The sequence below is a fragment of the Eucalyptus grandis genome, chromosome 2 (genome assembly GCF_016545825.1).
Source record: "Eucalyptus grandis isolate ANBG69807.140 chromosome 2, ASM1654582v1, whole genome shotgun sequence".
In the NCBI taxonomy this organism is placed as follows: Eukaryota; Viridiplantae; Streptophyta; class Magnoliopsida; order Myrtales; family Myrtaceae; genus Eucalyptus; species Eucalyptus grandis.
The window spans coordinates 38,693,936-38,714,360 of record NC_052613.1 but is presented as its reverse complement, the minus strand read 5'-3'; the positions used below and the strand labels follow the sequence as shown (position 1 = coordinate 38,714,360).

Sequence of the window (20,425 nt, the reverse complement as noted above, 5' to 3'; positions counted from 1 at the left end):
ACCAAGGTCGAGGAGGCATAGACCGCAGCCACCATCAAAGCAGCCGCGCTGCCATCATCATTGTTGCTGGACTCCTGGCCATGGCCACCCTGGCCACTCTGCTCATCAGGTGCCGTGGCTGTAGTAACGAGCCCTCGGCTTTTACCTCGCTGGCCAGCCTTCGGACGGCGAGGCTTGTGGGTCGGCTCCTTGTGCTTGTCCTCTCCATCTCTGGGATCTGCTATGCAGAAACACAGTTTCAACATCATCGAAGCAGACAGATGACGGTTACCTAATGCCTGTGCTTTTTGGTCTTGGGACTTAAAGCCTCGCCCTCCTACCTCCATTGGGTTTGGGAGCTGTCCATTAAAAGGATCAAAGGAGGGGGATGCTGTTCGACTCCAATAATTGTGCCTCGTTCCTTAAACATTTTCTAAACCTCCTTTGCACGTTTTCTTCACTAAAAAGGCGCGGTCGAAAGGCAGGAACACCCGCGTAGAGGAGCAGTGATGGAAACTGGCTTTTTCCTCGCGAGAGATTCCTTATTAAGGAAGCGGCCATCACATGACAACATCAACCAAATGTGAAAATCCCATTATTATAATAAAATCAATCAGAGACACGACAAGAAAAATCGCATGGAACACGCGGAGGATTGCCGTGTTACAGTTGTGGCGACTTTCACACCAAAGCTTTTATCTTTACAGTTAATATTACGGAAAACGTCAAATTGATTTACATATAATAAATTTATTATAAATTAATTTTTGACCACCGAAAGTCTTGAACCAATATACCTATAAGAAATTTTCCATAAACTAATTTTTTAATCATAAAAATTCTAAATTGATGTGAAACTAGCTTTTTCCTCGCGAGAGATTCTTTATTAAGGAAGCAGCCATCACATGACAACATCAACCAAATGTGAAAATCGCGTGATTATAATAAAATCAATCAGAGACATGACAAGAAAAATTGCATGAATCACGCGGAGGATTGCCATGTTATAGTTGGCGGCTTTCACTCCAAAGCTTTTATCTTTACAGTTAATATCACATAGAAAATGCCAAATTGATACACATATAATAAATTTATCACAAATTAAATTTTTGATCACCAAAAATCCTGAACCGATACACTTATAAGAAATTTATTCTAAAGTAATTTTTTTAAAAATAAAAGAATCCTAAATTGATGTCATTATAATAAATTTACCATTTGTTAATTTTAGTTAAATTGTATTAACATCATGAAAAGTCACAAATTAGTACACCAAGGGCAAACAAAAGATAAAAACCCAAACTGGTATATCTATCAAGTGTTACGTGTCATTCAACTTGGTAACTTAATAGAAAAATTAAATGAAAACTATCAAATAATAAATTTATCACAAGTATTAGTTTGAGATTTTTTATAGTAAAAAATTCACTGAAAAGTAAATTTATCACAAATGTATTAGTTTAGAATTTTTTTACTAGTGTATCAACGCTTACTTTAACCATAAAAACATCAAAAAGAGAACTTTGTTCTAGTAAAAGAAAGAATGAAGATTGAAAAAAGTGAAAAATAAAATAAAATAAAAGGGAAAGAATGTCTGAGCCCGGGTTCGAACCGGGGACCTCTAGTGTGTGAGACTAGCGTGATAACCGACTACACCACCCAGACGCTTGATATCCCTTTTTCCCACCTCAAAAATATAAATGGAAACACCAACGTCATTCAATCCCTCGTCGTTCCTTCTCCAGTTTCTCTTCCTCTTCTTCTTCTTCTTCTGAATTTTGATTTTCGAAACTGGTTTAGCGCCGATCCGTCGTGGAGGGAAGGACGAAGGAGACGCGATTCTGCAGTTCGAGCTTCGAGGTAGGCGAATGTCGTCGTCGTCCTCCGCCAACATGGACGCCCGTCACGCTTCTCTCGGTCGGCGAACGGTACGGGATCCTCGGATTCCTCCCCTCCCTCCTCCTGACAATTCCGTTTTCCTTCGTTCGACGTTTCCCCGCCGGTATTGTGCCTAATTACCTTCCTTGATCGTTGCTGCTGTTCCGGACTCGCGATCGCCGCAGTTGGAGGAGATCCGCCAGAAGAGAGCGGCGGAGAGGCTGAGCAGGGCTCCCTCGGGCCCGGATCTCGCCCAAGTTCCTTCTGGCTCCAACGGTTGGTCGATTCGTTCTTCCGTTTTTCCGCGCGTTTCTCCGGTCGCGGATCGATCGGTGGGGGTGATCTGATTCGCGTGTTCTGTCTGCCGTAGGTGCTGAAGGGATGAGAAAATCGGAGAGCGGGAATCGGCTCTCGGAGGTTAGGATTATATCGTTGCTTTTTAGGTCTTTTATCGTTTCTCAAATGTCCATTGCCATCGGACTGTTGATTTCCATTTGCATGTTGAGTCCGCTGATCGCCTTCTGCTTTGGCGAATTATTGAGCTTTGAGCTATGAGATGTGGAGCGAAATTGTGCACTTTTGTTTTTGTACTGGTTAGGATGATTTAGGTGATCCTATATGTTTGTGTTTGCTATTACTGAAGGAACTCGTGCTTGTTGTAAACTGCAAGGGCAGTCCGACGTTAGCAGCTTAGTTTCTCAGCTGAGGGATTTCCAGAAAATGAATCTAGAATTGGAGGAAGAAAACAGGATATTGGCATCGCAGGTACAATAATCCTGTTCTTTTCCTTGGTGATTGCTCGACCTTAATGTGAGCAGGGTAATGCCAATTCTGACATGAGTGTTGTTCTAATTGTTGTGTTTTCTTTTTTTTCCCAGCTTCAAGCCAAGGAAGTTGAGAACACTACGCTGCTTAAACGTTTAAATGATCTGGTGAGAAGTAGACATTACCTGGTCTTTCTGTTAGCTAACAATGTCTGCAAATTCGGATTACATTTTGATGGCAAGATGGTCATCTTAGCTGAACTGCTTTTATCTTATCTACCTGATGTGACGACACTCATTGACATGTAAAAAGTTTGCATTTTTGAGAACCTTGTGAACCACAAAGCTTTCTCCAAAAAATTTTCCTCAATTCTATCTGCTTTTCTTTCTAATTTTTCTCTATCCTCCGTTGGCCCTTAATGCCAAATATTTGCTAAGATTTATGTCTGATTATTTCACCCATCTTTTCAAAAATTTTCAGGAACAGAACACAGTACCTTCTTTGAGAAAAGCTCTCAGGGATGTCGCTATGGAGAAAGATGCAGCAGTTGTTGCACGGGTATTTCAACTTACCATCTCTTCATTCTACAAATTGCATCTTTTGCTGTCTATGTTTTTTATGTTTCAGTTGTGACCTAGTGTAGGAGGATCTTTCAACCCAGCTTCGCACACTTAAGAAACATCTGAAGGAAGCCGAAGAAGAGCAGTATCGAGTAAGCAAACATATTGTTTTTGAATATGTGAAAGCATTTCGAATTTCCTATCTTTATCAGTCTGTTGCCTTAGGCGGAGGAAGATGCAGCAGCTTTGAGAGCAGAACTCTACTCAGTACAGCAACAAGCAAACGGAGGTCAGTTTGGTGGAATGGCCTCTATGGACAACTCTTTTAACCAGTTGCAGGCCTTGGAAAAGGAGCTGAGTAGGCTAAAAGATGAGCTCCAGGTTGGTTCTTGTATGGTACTATTTGGCCACTCCCCTCTGTTTCATCCTTTTTTTTTTTTTTACTAGTTTGTGTTGGGCTTATGTGCATAGCAAGAATCTACATTGAGGCAATTAGAGAAGCAAAGATTTGTGGATGAGCAAGCTCGAACTTCTTCACTGATGTCTGAAAAGCAAGCTTTAGAAGAGAAAGTGGCTGCTCTGTCCAAAGAATCTTCTGGTATGAGATTTTTTGAATAGTGTCTAGTGGAGAAAAGAAGTAACTTTGCTGCCTTATGCTGTCTTTACCAATTAAAACATTGAATTTTTTTCTCATGATTTGTCCCGCCTCTGCATTTCAGAGAAAGCTCCTGAGAACGCAGTTCATGAAGCAATGTCAGTGGTAATAATTTCTGCAAGATAGTTTTGTTTTTCTGACATGTTGTCCTTCATGGATGAAAATCTGAATCTGAATGGCATTTGCCATTGATTTTAAAGTGCTTGCTGGTATTTGTTTTGCAACTTCTTGATGATTGGCACCAGGCGACTCTATATGTTGATCATGCATCTTATTACAGGGCATTTTATTCCTTGTTTGGTAAATTTTGCAGGAGGATAAGGAGAAATTAGAAAAGCAGTTGCACAATATGGCTGTGGCAGTTGAGAGGCTGGAAAATAGTAGGCAGAAACTTCTTATAGAGGTAGCCTTGCTTCTGTTTCTTTCTACCAAATTATCATAGGGTATATTTTGGTACTTGATGGCTTAATTCATGGTTTCTCCATAAATTTTGGTGCAGATTGATTCCCAATCTTCAGAGATAGAAAGACTCTTTGAGGAGAATTCCAACCTTACCTCGTCTTATCAAGAGGCAATGAGTGCAGTAGCGCTCTGGGAAAGTCAGGTAATTATTAATTGATTTTACCTAAAAGGGGAATACTGAGTTGCGATCTGGCAAAAAGGAGCTATTCTAGATTTCCAAATTAGTGTGATGTGACATACTCAAATGTTATGCAGCTATCATCTTTGTGTCTCTTTTGCTGTATGTTTGTTTGCGGAGTGGATGAGGAGTTATTTAGCAGTATTACTTGATCTTAATGATCATCTCTTCATTAAGAAGTCATGATGGAGCTATGTCTCGCTACATTTGTCATGGACGACCAGTTTTCTTTTACCCTTGGAGTTTTTGGATTTCATGCACCACTTGGTCATGGCAAATGCAATATGAAGTTCCACGTGTTAAAGTTCTTATTGCTCGATCTGCAATAATTTTGGAACGTTATGTTGCAAGACAGTTTTTTCTTTTCCTTTTTGCTTTTAATACGTCGAAGCTTATCCCGACTATTAGCAATGCGTATCATTTTACAATTACGATATAGAGAATTTTGCTGTTGAAGGTGTTGCAAATATAGTTATCAGAATCCGTCAAATCTTGTCTTGTCAAATCGATTTGGATCCAAGAGATACGTATTTAATCGGAATCAGTGATCTCCTAAATCCAAGTAAATCTATCTATTCACTAGCGAATCTATTCGATATGTATGTGCCAATTCAAGAGGTTTAATTTTTTATATGTTTGCCTATTAAATGATGTAATGTCCATAGTATACTTTGATGTACACGATATTTGGATAGTTATAGTATTACAAAAGTTAATTTTTTGCATTTTATGTTGCAGTAATAAAATGATGTTTAAAGATTTATCCTTATATTTGAGTGTAATCAAATTGTTAAGGAAACAAAAGGGAATTCTATCTTGTTATTCCTAGGATAACCATGTGTATTCTTGAGTAAGATTTCTTTATCATGTATCATAAATCTTACTCATATTTCATATATTCTCATATTCTGCACTTATTTTATAATTGCCAATGACACAAAATACAAATTTTTAGGTACATCACTGAAACTTAAAATTCGATTGTGTTCGATTCTCAATTCACTATACATATCCTGACTTAACAACTATGGTTGGGGATTCGCAAGGTGATTGTGTAGCGTATATTTTGATTTCCAGTAAAGTCTCCAAACTTCCGGATGCCCTTCTGCTTTTTCCCCATGGCTGTTATTGGCTCTGCCTACTGGATATCCACCCTTGAAGTTATAGCCCAGGCTTAAAGATCTGCCTAGCAGTTAGTTACCACGTACTCTGAATGTGGATTGATTTTATTTACTTTGAATTGGGAGCTAATTAGGACCTTATAGCTGGTATACAATTTTACATGCCATATTTTTTCCTGAAATTTGACACAGCTACATATAGTAATTCCTTTCTATTCAATGTTTCAATGTTTCATTCATATCTGTAAGTACCCCTAATAAGTTTACTTGCAGGTGAAAGATTGTCTTAAGCAAAATGAGGAGCTGCGAGGTGTTATTGATAGATTAAGAGCAGATCAGGCTAGGGAGGCGCTAAAATGTACAGTGGAATCTCATGGAGATGGGGTCAATGAGATAAGTTCACAGCCACCGGCATATATGTCTGAAATTCTCTCTCTAAAGGTTTGTCCTTGATACTCCACCATGAATAGAATTGAACTCTTGGTGACTTGTTGGACTGTCCAATTCAACTGTAGATGCTCACTTTTCTTGTAAATCAAAGGCCTTGAATGTTGAAACTTGTGTCTTATAAACATGCTCAGGCATCACTTTTTCGACTCCTGTCATGTAGTCTCGAATGCGCTACTTTGGAGCATCTTGTTAATAAGTGCAATGTCATTCTATTTCCCTAGGGCCAACTTGCAAAAGAGCAGACTAGAGCAGAAGCACTATCAGCCGAGATCTTGCAGCTCTCTGCACGACTTCAGCAAGCTACACAAGCATACAATGGTCTTGCACGCCTGTGAGATATTCGTTCCCTTGTTATCATGAAAATCACATTTCCGAGTCCTAATTTTGCCACTCTACTCTGCAAGCTACATGATGCATTTTTCTTGCCTAATTCTTGTATTAAATGCTGACTGATTTTCAAATTATCATTGCAGCTATAAGCCAGTCCTGCGGAACATTGAGAGCAGCCTCATCAAAATGAAACAAGATGGTTCTGTGTCTGTGCAGTGAAAAGCAAAAACGAATATTCAGTGTACCATTAAGATAAAATTTTGGTGAAAATGCTAAAAGCACCAGCTCATTGATCAAGTTCATATGCATGTGGTATAATTTTTTATTTTTAATATCTTTTTGACTAGTTTTTTGTTTTTTTTTTTCCCTTCCCAAGAGTGGAATTTTGAACCCTGGCCGGTGGAAGAGTTTAGTTTTTAAATATTTGTTTTCCCTTGACATCTATCGTGGTTTTTGACCAAAAAAGAAATCTATGCTGGTTTCCTGATTTGCTCCTAAGAACAGGGTGACCTAAGCTATAACATTATGAAATGGATACGTGCAAACGTAAATTTGTATTGGTTCTGTAACCATGAGTCACTTGTACACATGAGAGAAAGACTCTTGGGATGAGTGGGGATGTGCACAATTGCACTCGTGGCTCTTGGGAGAAGGGATGTGCATAATTGCACACCAGTTAAAAACACAGAATTCAGACATATTGTTACAATCGAAGAAACATCCCACGTTGCATTTTTAAACCGCATGCGAACAAATTTTCAAATTCTTAAGAAACTGCGTTCTTAATTTGTTTTTCTTAGAGATTGGAACAAAAAAATCTGCTAATAAATGTCCTTCAACAGTTGCTTTCTTCAAAAGGAAATGAGGGCTAAAATCTGAATCAACCGCAGATTCTAAGGATGAAGATTTAGCACCATCAAGACAAACCTGACCTTGACATACTTTTTAACCAACAAAAACAGATTACTGCAATCATCCTAAACACGAATCATAATGTGCCGAAACAAACACGAATTGCCAATCGAACATCCATGAGCTAACAGCTTATCACACTACAGAATAAAAATCACAACCTACAATTGTGAAGCAGAAAAGACAAATCAACATATTATGTATCCAAACCGTTAAGACAGGAAAGAAATCACGATTGCCTGGCCCTTTTATGAGCAAAACAGAGGTTTACATCTAAGAAGTGAGATGGAAAATTCTTCTACAGGCGTCCACAATCTACAATTGTAATGTCATTTACAATCAAACGTTTCAAGATCGGGCACCACAATCCGGTAAGTTATAATCGCGAAAAGGAAACTCAAATCTTTTTCATGCTGCCATTAACAAGCTAAAGCTCCCACGTCGCATTCCCCCCCTCTAGATCACCATTCTGAAGACCGAAGACGTAACATCATCAAACAGAAGATGCGCCATGGGAGCTTCAATACCAGCAGTTGTTTTTATCCTCCGATTCCAAGTTATATTGCCCGAGTCACTAAAATGATGCGAGCTCTGCAAGGTAAAGTTTGTTCTTAGTAACCACAAGAGATTTACCCACTTGCACTCTTCACAAATAATTCATGTAGTCATGGAATCAAGGAGACACCTAGGTAGGATTGGCAATATTGGATACAAATAGAAGCACGAGACAGAACAAGCAAAAATTAGATATTAAGATTTTGCATGACAAACACAGCTTGGAACTGGCAGAACTTGACACATTTTAACTCCTTACAACATGAAGCAATAATTCATCATAATAGATACAACCTTCTTTTTGGCACAGTTACAAACTTAACAAATTGTCACAGTTGCCACAATTACAACCGGAGGTTAGAAGGTGGAGAACTTAATGCTTCTATAAGAAATATAGCCGAAAAATGAAGACAAGGGTCCATATGTTATTATGAAAAGTCTCCCGTATAATATAGGAGGCATTATATGCCCACAAGCAAACTATGGCTTTAAGAACAAAAAACTGGAGTAATTTTGGTCCTTTTTAAACTGCACCTCTTGAAGCAATCAGTAAACTGCAATTATTTGGAATCACAAAAGCAATGATTGGCCAATTACTAGCTACGTCAGGACCAATTGGCATGGGAAATCCCAGCATATACAAACCAGAAAATGATGAATTATTGCATTGCCAGCAGAGAGAAAACAGTGGCGATGCTAGGATTTTCTCTTAGTGGGGCAATGGAGAAAAGGAAAAATTGTTTTAAAGCAGCAAAAAATACATCCATAAAATTGAAGGTCAATAATCCATCGACCTTTCAAAATTGAGATATTCGTCCCCAGACTTTCATTTGCCATATTGGTCCATTATCAAGTTTTCATCAAACAGAGCTCAAATTCTTGTAACTGACCAAGTTAAGTAAATCGTAGTTACTAAATATTAAATAAAAAAGTCCAAAAGCAATCAAAGAATGTCCTCGGAATTAAGGCCTATAGTAGCAGATATAAAAACATAAATAAGCGTTAGAAAGCTGCAATTAGGCAAAAATCATAGCACAATACTCACTATTGACCACACCAAAAAGCAACATAATTACAAAATCAATACTGACAATCCAAATAGTTACCCAATCTATTTCTTTGATTGCTTTTGGACTTTTTTATTTGACATTTTGTAACTATGACTGGCTTAGCTTGGTCAGTTGCAAGAATTGTGAGCTGTGTTTGATGAAATCGTGATAATGGAATTAAGGCCTATTGTAACAGATATAAAAACATAAATAAGTGTTAGAAAGCAGAAATTGGGCCAAAATCATAGCACAATACTTGCTATTGACCATATTGACCACACCGAATCGCAACATAATTACGAAGTCAATACTGACAACCCAAATAGTTACCCAATCTATCTTTGAGATATAGGTCCTAAGCAGAAAAAGCAACATTACTTAAATGAAAATGTCTGGCCAAGAACAAATTGATGGGAATGGGACTTAAAAGACTATCAAGCAAAAATAGCAACATGCACAAGAAGCCTCTATTTTCATTTATATGTTTAAGCAATTACATAGCTGAGCGTGTTTAATTTTTTAACGTTTTTGTCAAAGTTTGGGCTTGTTAAGTTCTATCAGGAATATGTTTAAAGAATTTAGTGGATAAAGCCTAAGAGAATGATGTCAAATACATAAAAACTTCAAACATATCAAGTACTAATAAAACTTTTTCGAAGTCGAGCAAGGTCAATTGCTCCAACTCAACATAAAGAGCCACCGTCATTGCAAATAGAGATGCAGATAAAAGTCAAACAAAGTTTACATGAAGGCAAAAAAACATGTTAATGGGCGCAGAGTTTCATATGCATAGTTAAATTAGAACGTCCCGCAATTGTAGATCTTTTTTTTTTTTCTTTTCTTGGGGGATAATATTACTGATGTTCTTGATCTTCACAAGATCTTCAAAGGTAGCCAAAAAATTGCAAAAAGACTAAGCAGGTAATTTCCGTAATGACAACCAAGATAAGATTGAAGTTACATCCCAAAAAATGTTAATGCTGAAAAGGATCATACATAAGTATTCATGCCATCTTACAAGGGCCTGACCAGTGAAGTAACTGATGCATATCAAAGAATAGTTAAACTTCTGGTAAATATCATATAACTGGTCCTTCTCATTGGTGACCAAGGGGGTGAGTGCAAACTGCAAACCCATAGAGATGGTTAATGATAAAAAACAAAGAGCATCACTTACATTGCAATTTTAGAGGTGCTCCAGCAGCAATCATGGCATCATCATTCAGAGGAATTTAGCTTTTTTATCAGCAGGTTTAAGAATTTGAAACGAGCACATTAAGCTTTCATCCACACTCATCATTGCACCGGCATTGTCAAATTCACCACAATAATTGGGAGCAGAGAATATGGTCACCAGTTGTCTATCAGCAAAGAATTCATACCCATCTTCAACAACCTGTCACAAGCAGCATTATTAATGCTGCCGTTTCTGAGGCTAAAAGGCACCAAAAGAAGAAAGCATTAACATGTCATTAACCTGGTGGGCACGACAAACAAGGTCCATATCATGCTTTGTCAAGAATTCAGACACTCTATCTGGGCCAAAGGTATATGAGACACCTCGGTCATTCATTCCCCAGCCTTTGACATCTCTATCAGGATCTGACCAAAGTAAATCACATAGTAGACCCGAATCTGGAACATCAGTTGGGCGTGGCAAGTTTCTAATTTGATCTAAATGAGTCAAATCAGGGGAAAGGCCACCATGCATGCATAATATCTTGTCATCTATGAGAGCGGCTACTGGAAGACAGTTGAAACATTCAGTAAACGTCCTCCAAAGTTTAACATTGAAGCGGCGTTTACATTCATCATAAAACCCATATATCCGATTAATTGATGCACACTCATGATTTCCTCGTAAAAGGAAGAAATTCTCAGGGTATTTAATTTTGTAGGCAAGCAGAAGGCAGATTGTCTCCAGACTTTGCTTGCCACGATCCACGTAATCTCCCAGAAATAGATAGTTGGCAGTAGGAGGGAAACCTCCATACTCAAAAAGTCTCAAAAGATCAGAATACTGCCCATGAATGTCACCTGCAAAAAGAGAGTATGAGGTGAATCACACTAGCGAAAGATGGCCTGCAAGATGGCCTGCGAGATAGAGTTATCATGCAGAATAGAAAACAAAACTTCATCCAACAATCATCATTCACTTCAGTACAGAGAGGCTTGAAAAATTGTGAATGTTTATATTTATATGGAGCAAAATGTCAAAGGACAGATGAACATATAGCTAACCTTGCCAAATTAAAAAGGGAGGTTCCAGTCATTTAAGTTTTTATATGCCCCAACCCCAGTAGACCTCGTATATTGGGAAACGCTAAAGTTACAGAAGGATTAGAGATTTTCTACTCTGACCAAAAAAGTCTCACTCGACAAACATCACGTCGCATTCTAATCCGCCATCAAGGAGAGAGCTCGCAAACCAGACCGCTAATCCAAATCCAAATCAAACGCCATTCAAGTTCCCTCGGCGAGTTCCGAAAGCGGATCTCAAGACCCTAATTATCCCTCAATCCAATCAAAAGGTCCAAACTTTCATAGTCCAGGTCACCAAATACAACGCCTGCGGAAAGAAAAATCTAAACTTCAACCAAAAAATCGCCCAAAAGCACCAAACCAACACCGCATACGAACCAAACACCTCAGAATCCAACATCAAGAGCTTCCCGCTACCGCATCTCGAAGACGCACGGCGAGACAAAGGTCGGATTAGATAAGACAAAAGATCGCAATAAGATTACCGCAGATCTTGATGGGAGCTTCGAGCTCGAGCAGATTGGGCTGCGAGAGGAAGATATCGCGGGAGGCCACGCAGAGCTGGCGGATCTCGACCTCGGTGAGCTGGACCTGCTTGCACGCCCTGGCGTTCCTGAAATCCAACAACCTCTTTAGGATGTCGTCCAGCGCTGCCTTCTCCAACGGCGCCCCTTGACCTTGCCTCGCCATTCAACTTGTCAATCCCTCGAACCCAGCGGCTTCACCCACCTCAATCGCGCTCCCTCTCGTCGTCGCTATCGCTCCCCTGTCGCGGCGGAACGCGAAGCGAGGCGAGCCCCTTTTTTCCCGATGGAGGAAGAAGAACCGAAAGAGGGGGGAACGAAACCGCGAATTAGGGTTTGCCCAGCTACCGAAACGACGCCGCGATTGCCGACCGATTAGGGAAGGAACGGAGACGATGAAGAGAAGGGAGAGAGAAAGGAGAACGAGAAGAAGGAAGGAGGAAGAGGGAAGAGGAGAGAGAGTAGAGAGAGAAAGAGAGGAGAGAGAATGGAAGGGGCCTCTGCAACTCCGATGCGGCGGACGCCTCTCTATACCTATCAAAAATTGTTTTCGCTGGAGACGATAAATCCGGCCGCCGGTCTGGAGAGTGCCCCCCGAGTTGGCGTCTTATTTCCAAACTGCCACTCAATCTCTCTTCTCTCCGGTGTTGCGTGGATTCTGAATTGAGTGGATAGCAATAATAGCTGCTAACTTTTTGTGATTTTGATTCTTTTCTTTTGCTATCTTGCTTTCAGGTTTTTCATGGGCTGCTTTATATATTTGGGACACTAGATATCATAAAAAAGGCTACGTGCAAAAAATCTCACTCCCTACCGACATGTTGAAATTACACTCACCACTCGTTTGGTATCTCAATTAAATTCCGAAAACTCAAAAGATTAGTTGTTCAATCATATTAAGTTTGCTCATTAACTTAATGATTTTTTTAAATAGCAGGGGTTCTCAAATAGTTGTATATACTCACACCGTTATGATTCCTTGAATCATCAGCTTTTGCATCACTTTTCTAACTATTTATAGAAGAAAAAGTTTGTAAAATTAATTTAGCCACAAATCTCGATTCATTATTATGAATGTGCTCAAATTCCCACGCGCTATAGTAATCTATAAGATAACACATCTTCGCTTATCAAAAGATCGATCTTTTTCCGAGGCAATCAATTTAATCATGAAAATATCGATTCCCAACGGAATCTTGGGAATCTTGCTTATCACTTATATGATATTTTCTTATTTGGGAAGAGCCAAATATTGCGCTTAGCTGCTTTTGTTTTTGACCATGTCATGAGCATACATAGTACATACAACTCTAGGGTTCTAGATTCTACAGCCATGCTGAAGCGAAAGGCCTGTTGGAGTCAAATCAAATTCACTGGGGGCTTCAAAGATGTTTCTATTTCTAGCAATCCATGATGACACGAGACATAGTTCACATGCAGAGAGAGAGAGAGAGATGAGAATCCACTCTTTGGAGATTGTCGCCAATAATAATTCATTTTATTTTCAAATGGTCGGCCAAGTGGGGTCAGCAGCAGCACTCGGCCACGCCACAATCTGCTCATCTTCATGTCAACAAAAGAGGACACCCTCTTTCGGTCCTCATCCCCTCCTTTGGATCAATGGACCAAAAACGCCCAATAGACTAATCATCCATGCCCTTTATTTATGATGGAGAACAGCCACCTTTAGTTGGTATGTATTTGTAGAGTGTGATGGGGGTGATGCAATCATCCAAGTAGAGTAATCCTAAGGAATTTCTCTCTTTCTGGCCAGGTGCTTGGGTTTGACTTTGGTGCACGACCCATCCCCATCGTGCCCCAATTTAGCATTATGTGTCGCTCGTGTATATCCACCTCACTATACATAAGGCAGATTAGAGAAAAGGAATAAGAATGTGTAAGATCGGGTATGTCTATTTCATAGAAAGTTCAAGATTTGAAAAATACTCTCCAAAAAATGATTGATCTTATTCATTAGAAAAATTAATCAACGGAAAGTGTTCATTATCCACAACAATTTATGCCTAGTTATTTCCATGGACAATAAAAATATTTTCATTCATTTATAAGTGATATAAAAGGTCATTTTTCAGAAATTATTTTCTAATTTCGAGTTTTCTAGTGAAACAAATGTGCTCAACATTTAATCTTTAAGCATAAGATAGATATATCTCTTTCATTTTTCTAAATTTTATGAAGAAAATTTAAACCAAGATTGTAAGCGAAATATATCATTAATTATATAATGAAGGATAAAAATGACATGACATTACTAGTAATTTCCAAATTAAATTAATGTCGTTGTCTTTATAAAAAAAATTAATATCATCCATGAGTTAAATGATAAAACTAAAGTTTTTATCTCAATAGACAACATTCGTCTAAAAAAATCTTATAAAATACACATAGTGCGTTCAGTTCAACTTTTGCAATCAATTTTGGGCTTTCAAATGAAATTTGAACCAAAGTTTTATATTTGGCAACACAATCTCAAGGGATTTGAATGCAGAGTTTTAGCTTTCATTTATTTCACAGATAATATGACATTTTTGGAAAAAATAATTAGGAAATTATTTTTTGAGTAAATGATAATATATTTTTGGGCTACGTTTGACAAATTTGGGATAAAATTTAGGATAGGATATCATATCCTATGTTTGGTACTCACTTAGAACAGGATAAAGTCGGATATAAGGGGATATAGGTAGGATAAAATTATCCCATGGGGAGATAGGATAAAGATGGATAAAATTTCTAATGTCTATAATATGAAAGTTATTTTTCTCAAATAACAAACTTATTAAATTAAAAAATGAAATTATATTTCAATATAAATAATATTTAGATTATAATTTAAGAAATTAAAAATTAAAAATAGAAATTTATTTTTAATTAATCATATTTTAATTTATATATTCAACTTTAATTCTATCTTATAATAAACATTCAATCTATAATTTAAATATTTAATGTATTTTTGTATTTTAGGTATGTTAGTACAATTTACTACTTGATAAAATTTTATTAAAGAATGATGAAAGGGGAAAAAAAGAAATAATAAAGAAAATAATATAAAAAAGAGGAAAAATAAAATAAAATAAAATAGATTAAGAAATAGTTTTACGTGAGATTTTCACTATTTTCGTTTATAATGATATGCCATTTATATCAAAAAAAGCGTATATGATATGATGTAAATATATCCGACTTTAATATTGTGATTCACTAAACAATTGATATGATATAAAAAAAATCTTAGAATTTCATATTTTATCATATCTAGTCATATTCGATTATAAATGGACGACTAAACGTAACTTGGTGTTTGCTTGTAACTTGAAAATGAATTAGAAAATATTTTCTATAGTTTGATATAAAAAATTTGATTAATTTTCTTAGAAAAAATTACCAACAAATTTGATTTTTTTTATTTTATTTTGTTTTCCTTCTCCTCCTCTAGTCACTAGCCATAGGTAAGGGATAAGCTCGCCCTAAGCTGGCGAGGCTTTGACCTTGTGACATCTTGGTGAGCTGAAGTCTCGCCAACTTCAGGTGAGCTCTTCCCTCGCCTAAGGCTAGTTGATAGCTAGTATAATGGTCGACGACTAACTAAGAAAGAAGGAAAAAGAAAAAAGAAAGAAAAGATAAAAATAGAATAATTAAAAATTCACGTTTTTAAAAATGCTTTTATAAAGAACAAATGTTTTCAAGAGCCAAAGCGCCGAGAACCCATGTATGGTATTTGTGAACCTGGGCCTAAGGGTGCGTTTGGATGGGCATTTAGAAAGCCCATCCAAGCCCCAAAGCCCTTTCACCCTAAGGGAGGGTGTTTGGCAACCATTCCCAAGGGGCTTTCGGGTGAAAGTTTGCCCTTGGGAATGCTGAAAGCTCAAGGCTGGTGGAGACCAGCCTTGAGCATTTCAGCATTTTCGGAATGCTTCGGCTTCCATTTAATGAAAATATTAAGTTTCCTATTCTACCCCAAAATTTTCTTGAAAACCCACCGTTGCCCATTTTGAAAACAAAAAAACCCCTAATCTCATTCGCACTCCTCTCTTCCATCGCCTTCTCTCTCCACCCTCCCCCACGCTCTGCACCCTTCCCCATCGCTCTCTCACTGCGAGCTCGACTGCCGTCCTCCGATCCGCCGCCGCCGGTCAGTGTCGCCGCCGCCGACGAAGACGACCGCCGCGATCGATCGACCGAGAGGCCGGTGAGAGGCCGGTGAGCGGCGCGCGAGGTCGGCGGATCCCCGATCGGGAATGTCTTGGGTGGGATGGAACCGGACGTCCGAGAGCTTCCACCTGGCGCTCGCGTATGGCACCGCGGAGGATCCGGGCCACGCCGGCGTCGAGGATCCGACGCGCGTCGGTCTCGTCAACGGCGTCGTCGGGATCGGGGTCGGGGTTGTCGCTGGGGTTGATGTCGCCGCGGCATTTTTTGCTGACTGTTGTCTCTCTCTCTTTGTTCTGTTTGATATCCCCACCAGGCGAGAATGCCAAGTCTCGGGGGCTCTCGATCGAGAAGAAGATTGAGTTCCTGGAGAGTTTGACTGGAGGGGTGAGTGCATTGAGTGATGCGTGGATGCGGAATGACCTTATGGAACTTCATTTAATTGCTATCCATCATAATCCCATTCCTGCTTTGGGGTGTTCATTCACCTGTTTACAGTAGGTTCTTTAACTCATGCTGCCCAAATTTGTTGATGCCCTGATTTGCTCCTTATTTGGTGCTATATGTATGCTTAATCTAGCATCCCAGTTTGTATTATGTTGCAACAAATTTTTTGCTATCAAAGTCATACGTGCCAGTTACGAGTTATGCACTGGTTTTTTGTGTTCTGTTTTTCAACATGGATGTTTATTCATATAGCTGATACTTGCTAGAATGAGTGGGCAATGAATGGGTATAGAGAATACATGTCAATTTTGTGTTATGTTATGCAACCTGGATGTTCATGGGCAACTTCACAGTGTTTTGTTCCTGTTAAGGAGGGTCTTTCTTGTGAAAATCGGTTCTGTGTTTAACGGGGGATTATGTGGACAGATAGGCTTGGGGTTTGGAGACTTTCTTGCTCTTGTTGGCTTAGAAGTTGAGTTGTGATGCTGCAAATGCATGTATCTCTTGATCTACATGTACAATGTGTTATGGGCATGGAAGTTGCACAAGAAAGGGAGCTAATGATCTTAGTGGTACATCTCTGGATGGGGAACATCATAGGTAAGAGGCATGCCTATTCATGAAGATTGGTCTTCTTTGAACACAGGGTATACCAGGGCTTCAAACATCCATGTTGACTGTCGTGAAGATGCTAATGAGCTTAGCTGAGGTTAATGACGGTGAAATATCGACACCTTGTCACTTTCAAAATTCATGGATCTAATTGCTGATGAAGGTCTGAGAGGTCACTCAAAGGATTCATCCTCCACTTCATCTGGGGAGTCAAGCAGACCAGACAAATCATCTTTGTGGTCAAAAGACATGGCAGCTTATGTGCTATAATGACCTTTAATTCTATCTATGACAGGAGCATTTGAACTTTTATTATGTACGCTTTGCATGTAAACAGAGAATAGATATTTGAGAAACTGTGTTGTATCAAGGTTTGTTGTACATAGTATTCTAGCTTGATCAAATGGCTCTAAGTTTAGGAAATATTTAAGGATGTTTGTAATTTTAAAGGATAATAAATTTATTTCCTCGGGGCAGATGTTATTCCATTTATTATAATAAAGGTTTTTTTTTTAAATTAAGAAAGAGACCACTTTGATGTGAATTTTTTCCATTTGATATTTTTTAGCATTGTCGTCAAAATTTAAATTAAAAGAAGTTGCATGCATTATTTTTGTCAATTTTAAACATATAAAAACTAAAAAGCTAATATTAATCACTCAAATGGGCTTTCTAAATGTGTTTTTTTACCAAACAGCATTTATCTCAAAGTTGCTTTTCAAAGCAGAATTTACCAAACATCTTTGATTCCTCCAAAGCCCTTTAGGCTAAACTGCTGCATTTTCCCAATGAACTTTCCAAATCTGCCGAACCAAACGCACCCTAAGCGCGCGATCAAAGTTTGAGCATCAGCGACTTGAGCATGACCCTTATGCATACAGAAAATACTTTTAAGCATTGTAAACGTTATTTTTGGCAAAATATTCTTTAAATCTTAAATTTCCGGCGAAACAAACCAGCTCCTCCTGACTAGGAATCTTTTTCTGCACGGCTGTACGCTGGATCAATACATGGAATCTACGAAGCATTCCTTGTCTTTCCATTATAATGTCGCCATCGCGTTTGTTCGTTATTTATACCCACCCGTTCCGACGTGATCTTCGATCACGATGACTTCTCATCCAAAACCCTAACGAGTCAATTCTCGCTGCCGCCTTCGTCTGGTCTCATATCAGGTAAAATTCCTCGTCACCCTTTGTCGCCATCTGGCTGAATCTGTTGTCCTTTCGTTTTCCGTCTGCTCGTGATTGTTTGTAAGGTGTTAATCAGGGCTCTTGATTGTCGTTTGATCTGGTTGCACCCTTCTTTCTTTTTTGTTTTCATCCCCAATTATGCATTTTATCTGTCTTTAGAGGCTCGTCTGGATCCGGTCAGAGATGGCCATTGCTGAGATCATCGTGTCCAGTGAAATTAGGTCTAATGGTTCATTGGGATTCTTTTTTTGGGTCGGTTGGTTCATTGGGATTCAAGTGGGGCTTTCCTTTAGTTGAGTGGAGGTTGAGTCATCGACAATCAGACACAGGAAGATCCCAACTTTAGTGATACGACCGCGTTTTTTTAGCATCAATTTGTTGCTAAGTGCATCAAGCACAAGCACATGGTGGAAGAGGACTTTAGGTATGACTCGGAGATTTATCTACCACCTGTTGGGGTACCTCTCTCTTTGAGACAAACTATCTATGTTGAGGGTGTCGAAACTTTTTGCATTTGTTGGGTTGTGATATATTTTTACATGGGAAGATCGAGATGAAATTTTAGCGAAGATGGTTGATGGAGTCTGGAGAAACATGTGAGGGGGATAAACCAGACATCGTTCTATTGTGCAAGGCTGCTAGTGAGTTTATTTGGGATATTGCAGTGGAGAAAAAATTCATAACCCTGGTGTGGAAGAACAATCTATGGTTTAATATGGAATATGAAAACGGTATCTCTTAGATTTTGTGTATTTTAACTGGTAATGGCCTTTGCTGGCGTCATGTTTACGGAGGTATCTGATTTAATTGGAGCCTTCGCTGTGCCGTCACAAATTCTTTCCACTTTGATCACATTTCCCTGTTCTCGACTTATGTGTTCAGTGAATAACTGGTCATAAGATGGGCGTGCTTGTGTTTGTCCTCTTTCCAAGTACATGGTTTTATGAGTAAATGATCTATGGGATTAAAAGGGTGCCAAAATTTATAGCAACTTATACAGTGAATTGCAGTTGATTGTCTTCAATTGCATCCAGTCATTGTCACCTTCTTGTATGAAGTTCTTTAAAATCTTCCCTGTGCTTCAAGTAATGAAGGTTTGATTAACAAAAGCAGATGGAGGACGTGGCAGATTCTGTCAAGGGAAAAGCTAATGAAGTGGAAATTGAGATTTCATCTGTTTCTGGAGCTATTCATGACCATCCAACTCCTCCGCGACCTTGTGATCTTGTCTGTGCATTTTCCAATCTAGAAAATGATGAAGAAGCATCTAATCGCCGATCAAAGTCATTGACAAAACTTTGTGGACTAATGATTGTATACATGATAGTTATGTTCGTCGAGGTCGTCGGTGGCATCAAAGCCAACAGTCTTGCAGTTCTCGCCGATGCAGGTCACCTGCTCACTGATATCGTCGGGTTATCAGTCTCTCTTTTTGCAGTGTGGGCATCTAGTTGGAAGGCAACATCACAGTATTCTTTTGCATTTAACCGCCTAGAAGTTTTGGGTGCACTTCTTTCAGTGCAACTTATCTGGCTGGTTTCTGGTCTCCTACTATACGAAGCAGTTGACAGAATTCGTCACGAATCTGAGATGGTGAATGGAAAGCTCATGTTCTATATTGCAGCATTTGGATTTATAGTAAACTTTATCATGGTCACGTGGCTTGGACATGATCATTCGCATCATGGATGTGATCATGCTGATCATCATCATCACCATCATCATCATCATCATCATCGACATGATGATGAGGGCGAGGAAGAGGAATTGCGTGCATTAGCTGCTAAAGAGGACCACGAAACAAATCTTTCAGTCTCCACTCCCTCAGCAAAGGCCAAGATTCTGAATATAAACCTTCAGGGGGCCTACTTGCATGTCATGGCTGACCTCATTCAATCGGTCGGGGTGATGATTGCAGGAGCCATCATATGGGTGGCACCACAATGGAAAGTGTTGGATTTGATGTCCACTCTAATTTTCTCTGTTCTTGTTCTTTGCACTACTCTGTCCTTGCTTAAGAATGTATTTTGTGTTTTAATGGAGGGAACACCCAGGGGAATTGATGTCGAGAGTCTCGAGGATGGTTTGAAGCGCATAGAAGGAGTTCACGACGTTCATGACCTACATGTATGGGCGATAACACCTGACAAGATTGCCTTGTCTTGCCATGTTGTGGCCGAGTCCGGGGTTAGCTCTGGCAAGATGGTTCAGAGCATCAGGGTGTATTGTGAAAGAACTTACAGTATTCATCATGTCACTGTACAGGTGGAATAGTTTTGCCACATCTCTCTCCCCTAGATGTCATGCGATCTTCTGCGAA

At 39.1% G+C, this 20,425-nt stretch overlaps 3 protein-coding genes, 1 long non-coding RNA gene and 1 other non-coding gene across 10 annotated transcripts; 3 read left to right on the top strand and 2 right to left on the bottom strand.

Annotated features, from left to right (window-relative positions):
- Positions 1–1,570: 1,570 nt before the first annotated feature.
- Positions 1,571–1,644, bottom strand: TRNAV-CAC. Its single transcript has one exon. It is a non-coding gene; the product is annotated as a tRNA-Val (tRNA).
- Positions 1,645–1,746: 102 nt separating this feature from the next.
- On the top strand, positions 1,747–6,865 carry LOC104432688 (filamin A-interacting protein 1-like). Its single transcript, XM_010045189.3, has 15 exons — positions 1,747–1,907; positions 2,043–2,133; positions 2,228–2,274; positions 2,533–2,622; positions 2,736–2,789; positions 3,103–3,180; positions 3,266–3,334; positions 3,408–3,563; positions 3,654–3,780; positions 3,902–3,942; positions 4,151–4,240; positions 4,337–4,441; positions 5,872–6,039; positions 6,270–6,379; positions 6,522–6,865. Exons 1-15 carry the CDS (start codon positions 1,848–1,850, stop codon positions 6,595–6,597), a joined length of 1,362 nt encoding a protein of 453 aa, XP_010043491.1. The 5' UTR covers positions 1,747–1,847; the 3' UTR covers positions 6,598–6,865.
- Positions 6,866–7,457: 592 nt separating this feature from the next.
- On the bottom strand, positions 7,458–12,217 carry LOC104432687 (serine/threonine-protein phosphatase PP1 isozyme 2). Of its 2 annotated transcripts, XR_723384.3 has the most exons (5): positions 11,642–12,217; positions 10,372–10,931; positions 10,072–10,290; positions 9,891–9,934; positions 7,458–7,881 (listed from the first exon to the last, which is right to left on the bottom strand). XR_723384.3 is itself a non-coding variant. In XM_010045188.3 (4 exons), the coding sequence occupies exons 1-3, from the start codon at positions 11,844–11,846 to the stop codon at positions 10,117–10,119; spliced, it is 939 nt and encodes a 312-aa protein (XP_010043490.1). In that variant the 5' UTR covers positions 11,847–12,216; the 3' UTR covers positions 7,458–7,881; positions 10,072–10,116. The 2 variants fall into 2 exon arrangements, 1 of the variants encoding a protein (XP_010043490.1); XM_010045188.3 differs by lacking the exon at positions 9,891–9,934 and having other exon boundaries at positions 11,642–12,216.
- Positions 12,218–15,651: 3,434 nt separating this feature from the next.
- Positions 15,652–17,429, top strand: LOC104452623. 2 transcript variants are annotated; one of them, XR_726872.3, is made up of 2 exons: positions 15,652–16,350; positions 16,947–17,429. It is a non-coding gene; the product is annotated as an uncharacterized LOC104452623 (long non-coding RNA). The 2 variants fall into 2 exon arrangements; XR_005548154.1 differs by having other exon boundaries at positions 15,658–16,240.
- A 445-nt stretch (positions 17,430–17,874) lies between these two features.
- Positions 17,875–20,425, top strand: LOC104432686 (metal tolerance protein B). 4 transcript variants are annotated; one of them, XM_039307790.1, is made up of 2 exons: positions 17,875–18,087; positions 19,200–20,425. In XM_039307790.1, exon 2 carries the CDS (start codon positions 19,219–19,221, stop codon positions 20,377–20,379), a length of 1,161 nt encoding a protein of 386 aa, XP_039163724.1. In that variant the 5' UTR covers positions 17,875–18,087; positions 19,200–19,218; the 3' UTR covers positions 20,380–20,425. The 4 variants fall into 4 exon arrangements, with proteins under 4 accessions (XP_039163724.1, XP_039163723.1, XP_018724278.2 ...); XM_039307789.1 differs by having other exon boundaries at positions 19,192–20,425; XM_018868733.2 differs by having other exon boundaries at positions 18,265–20,425.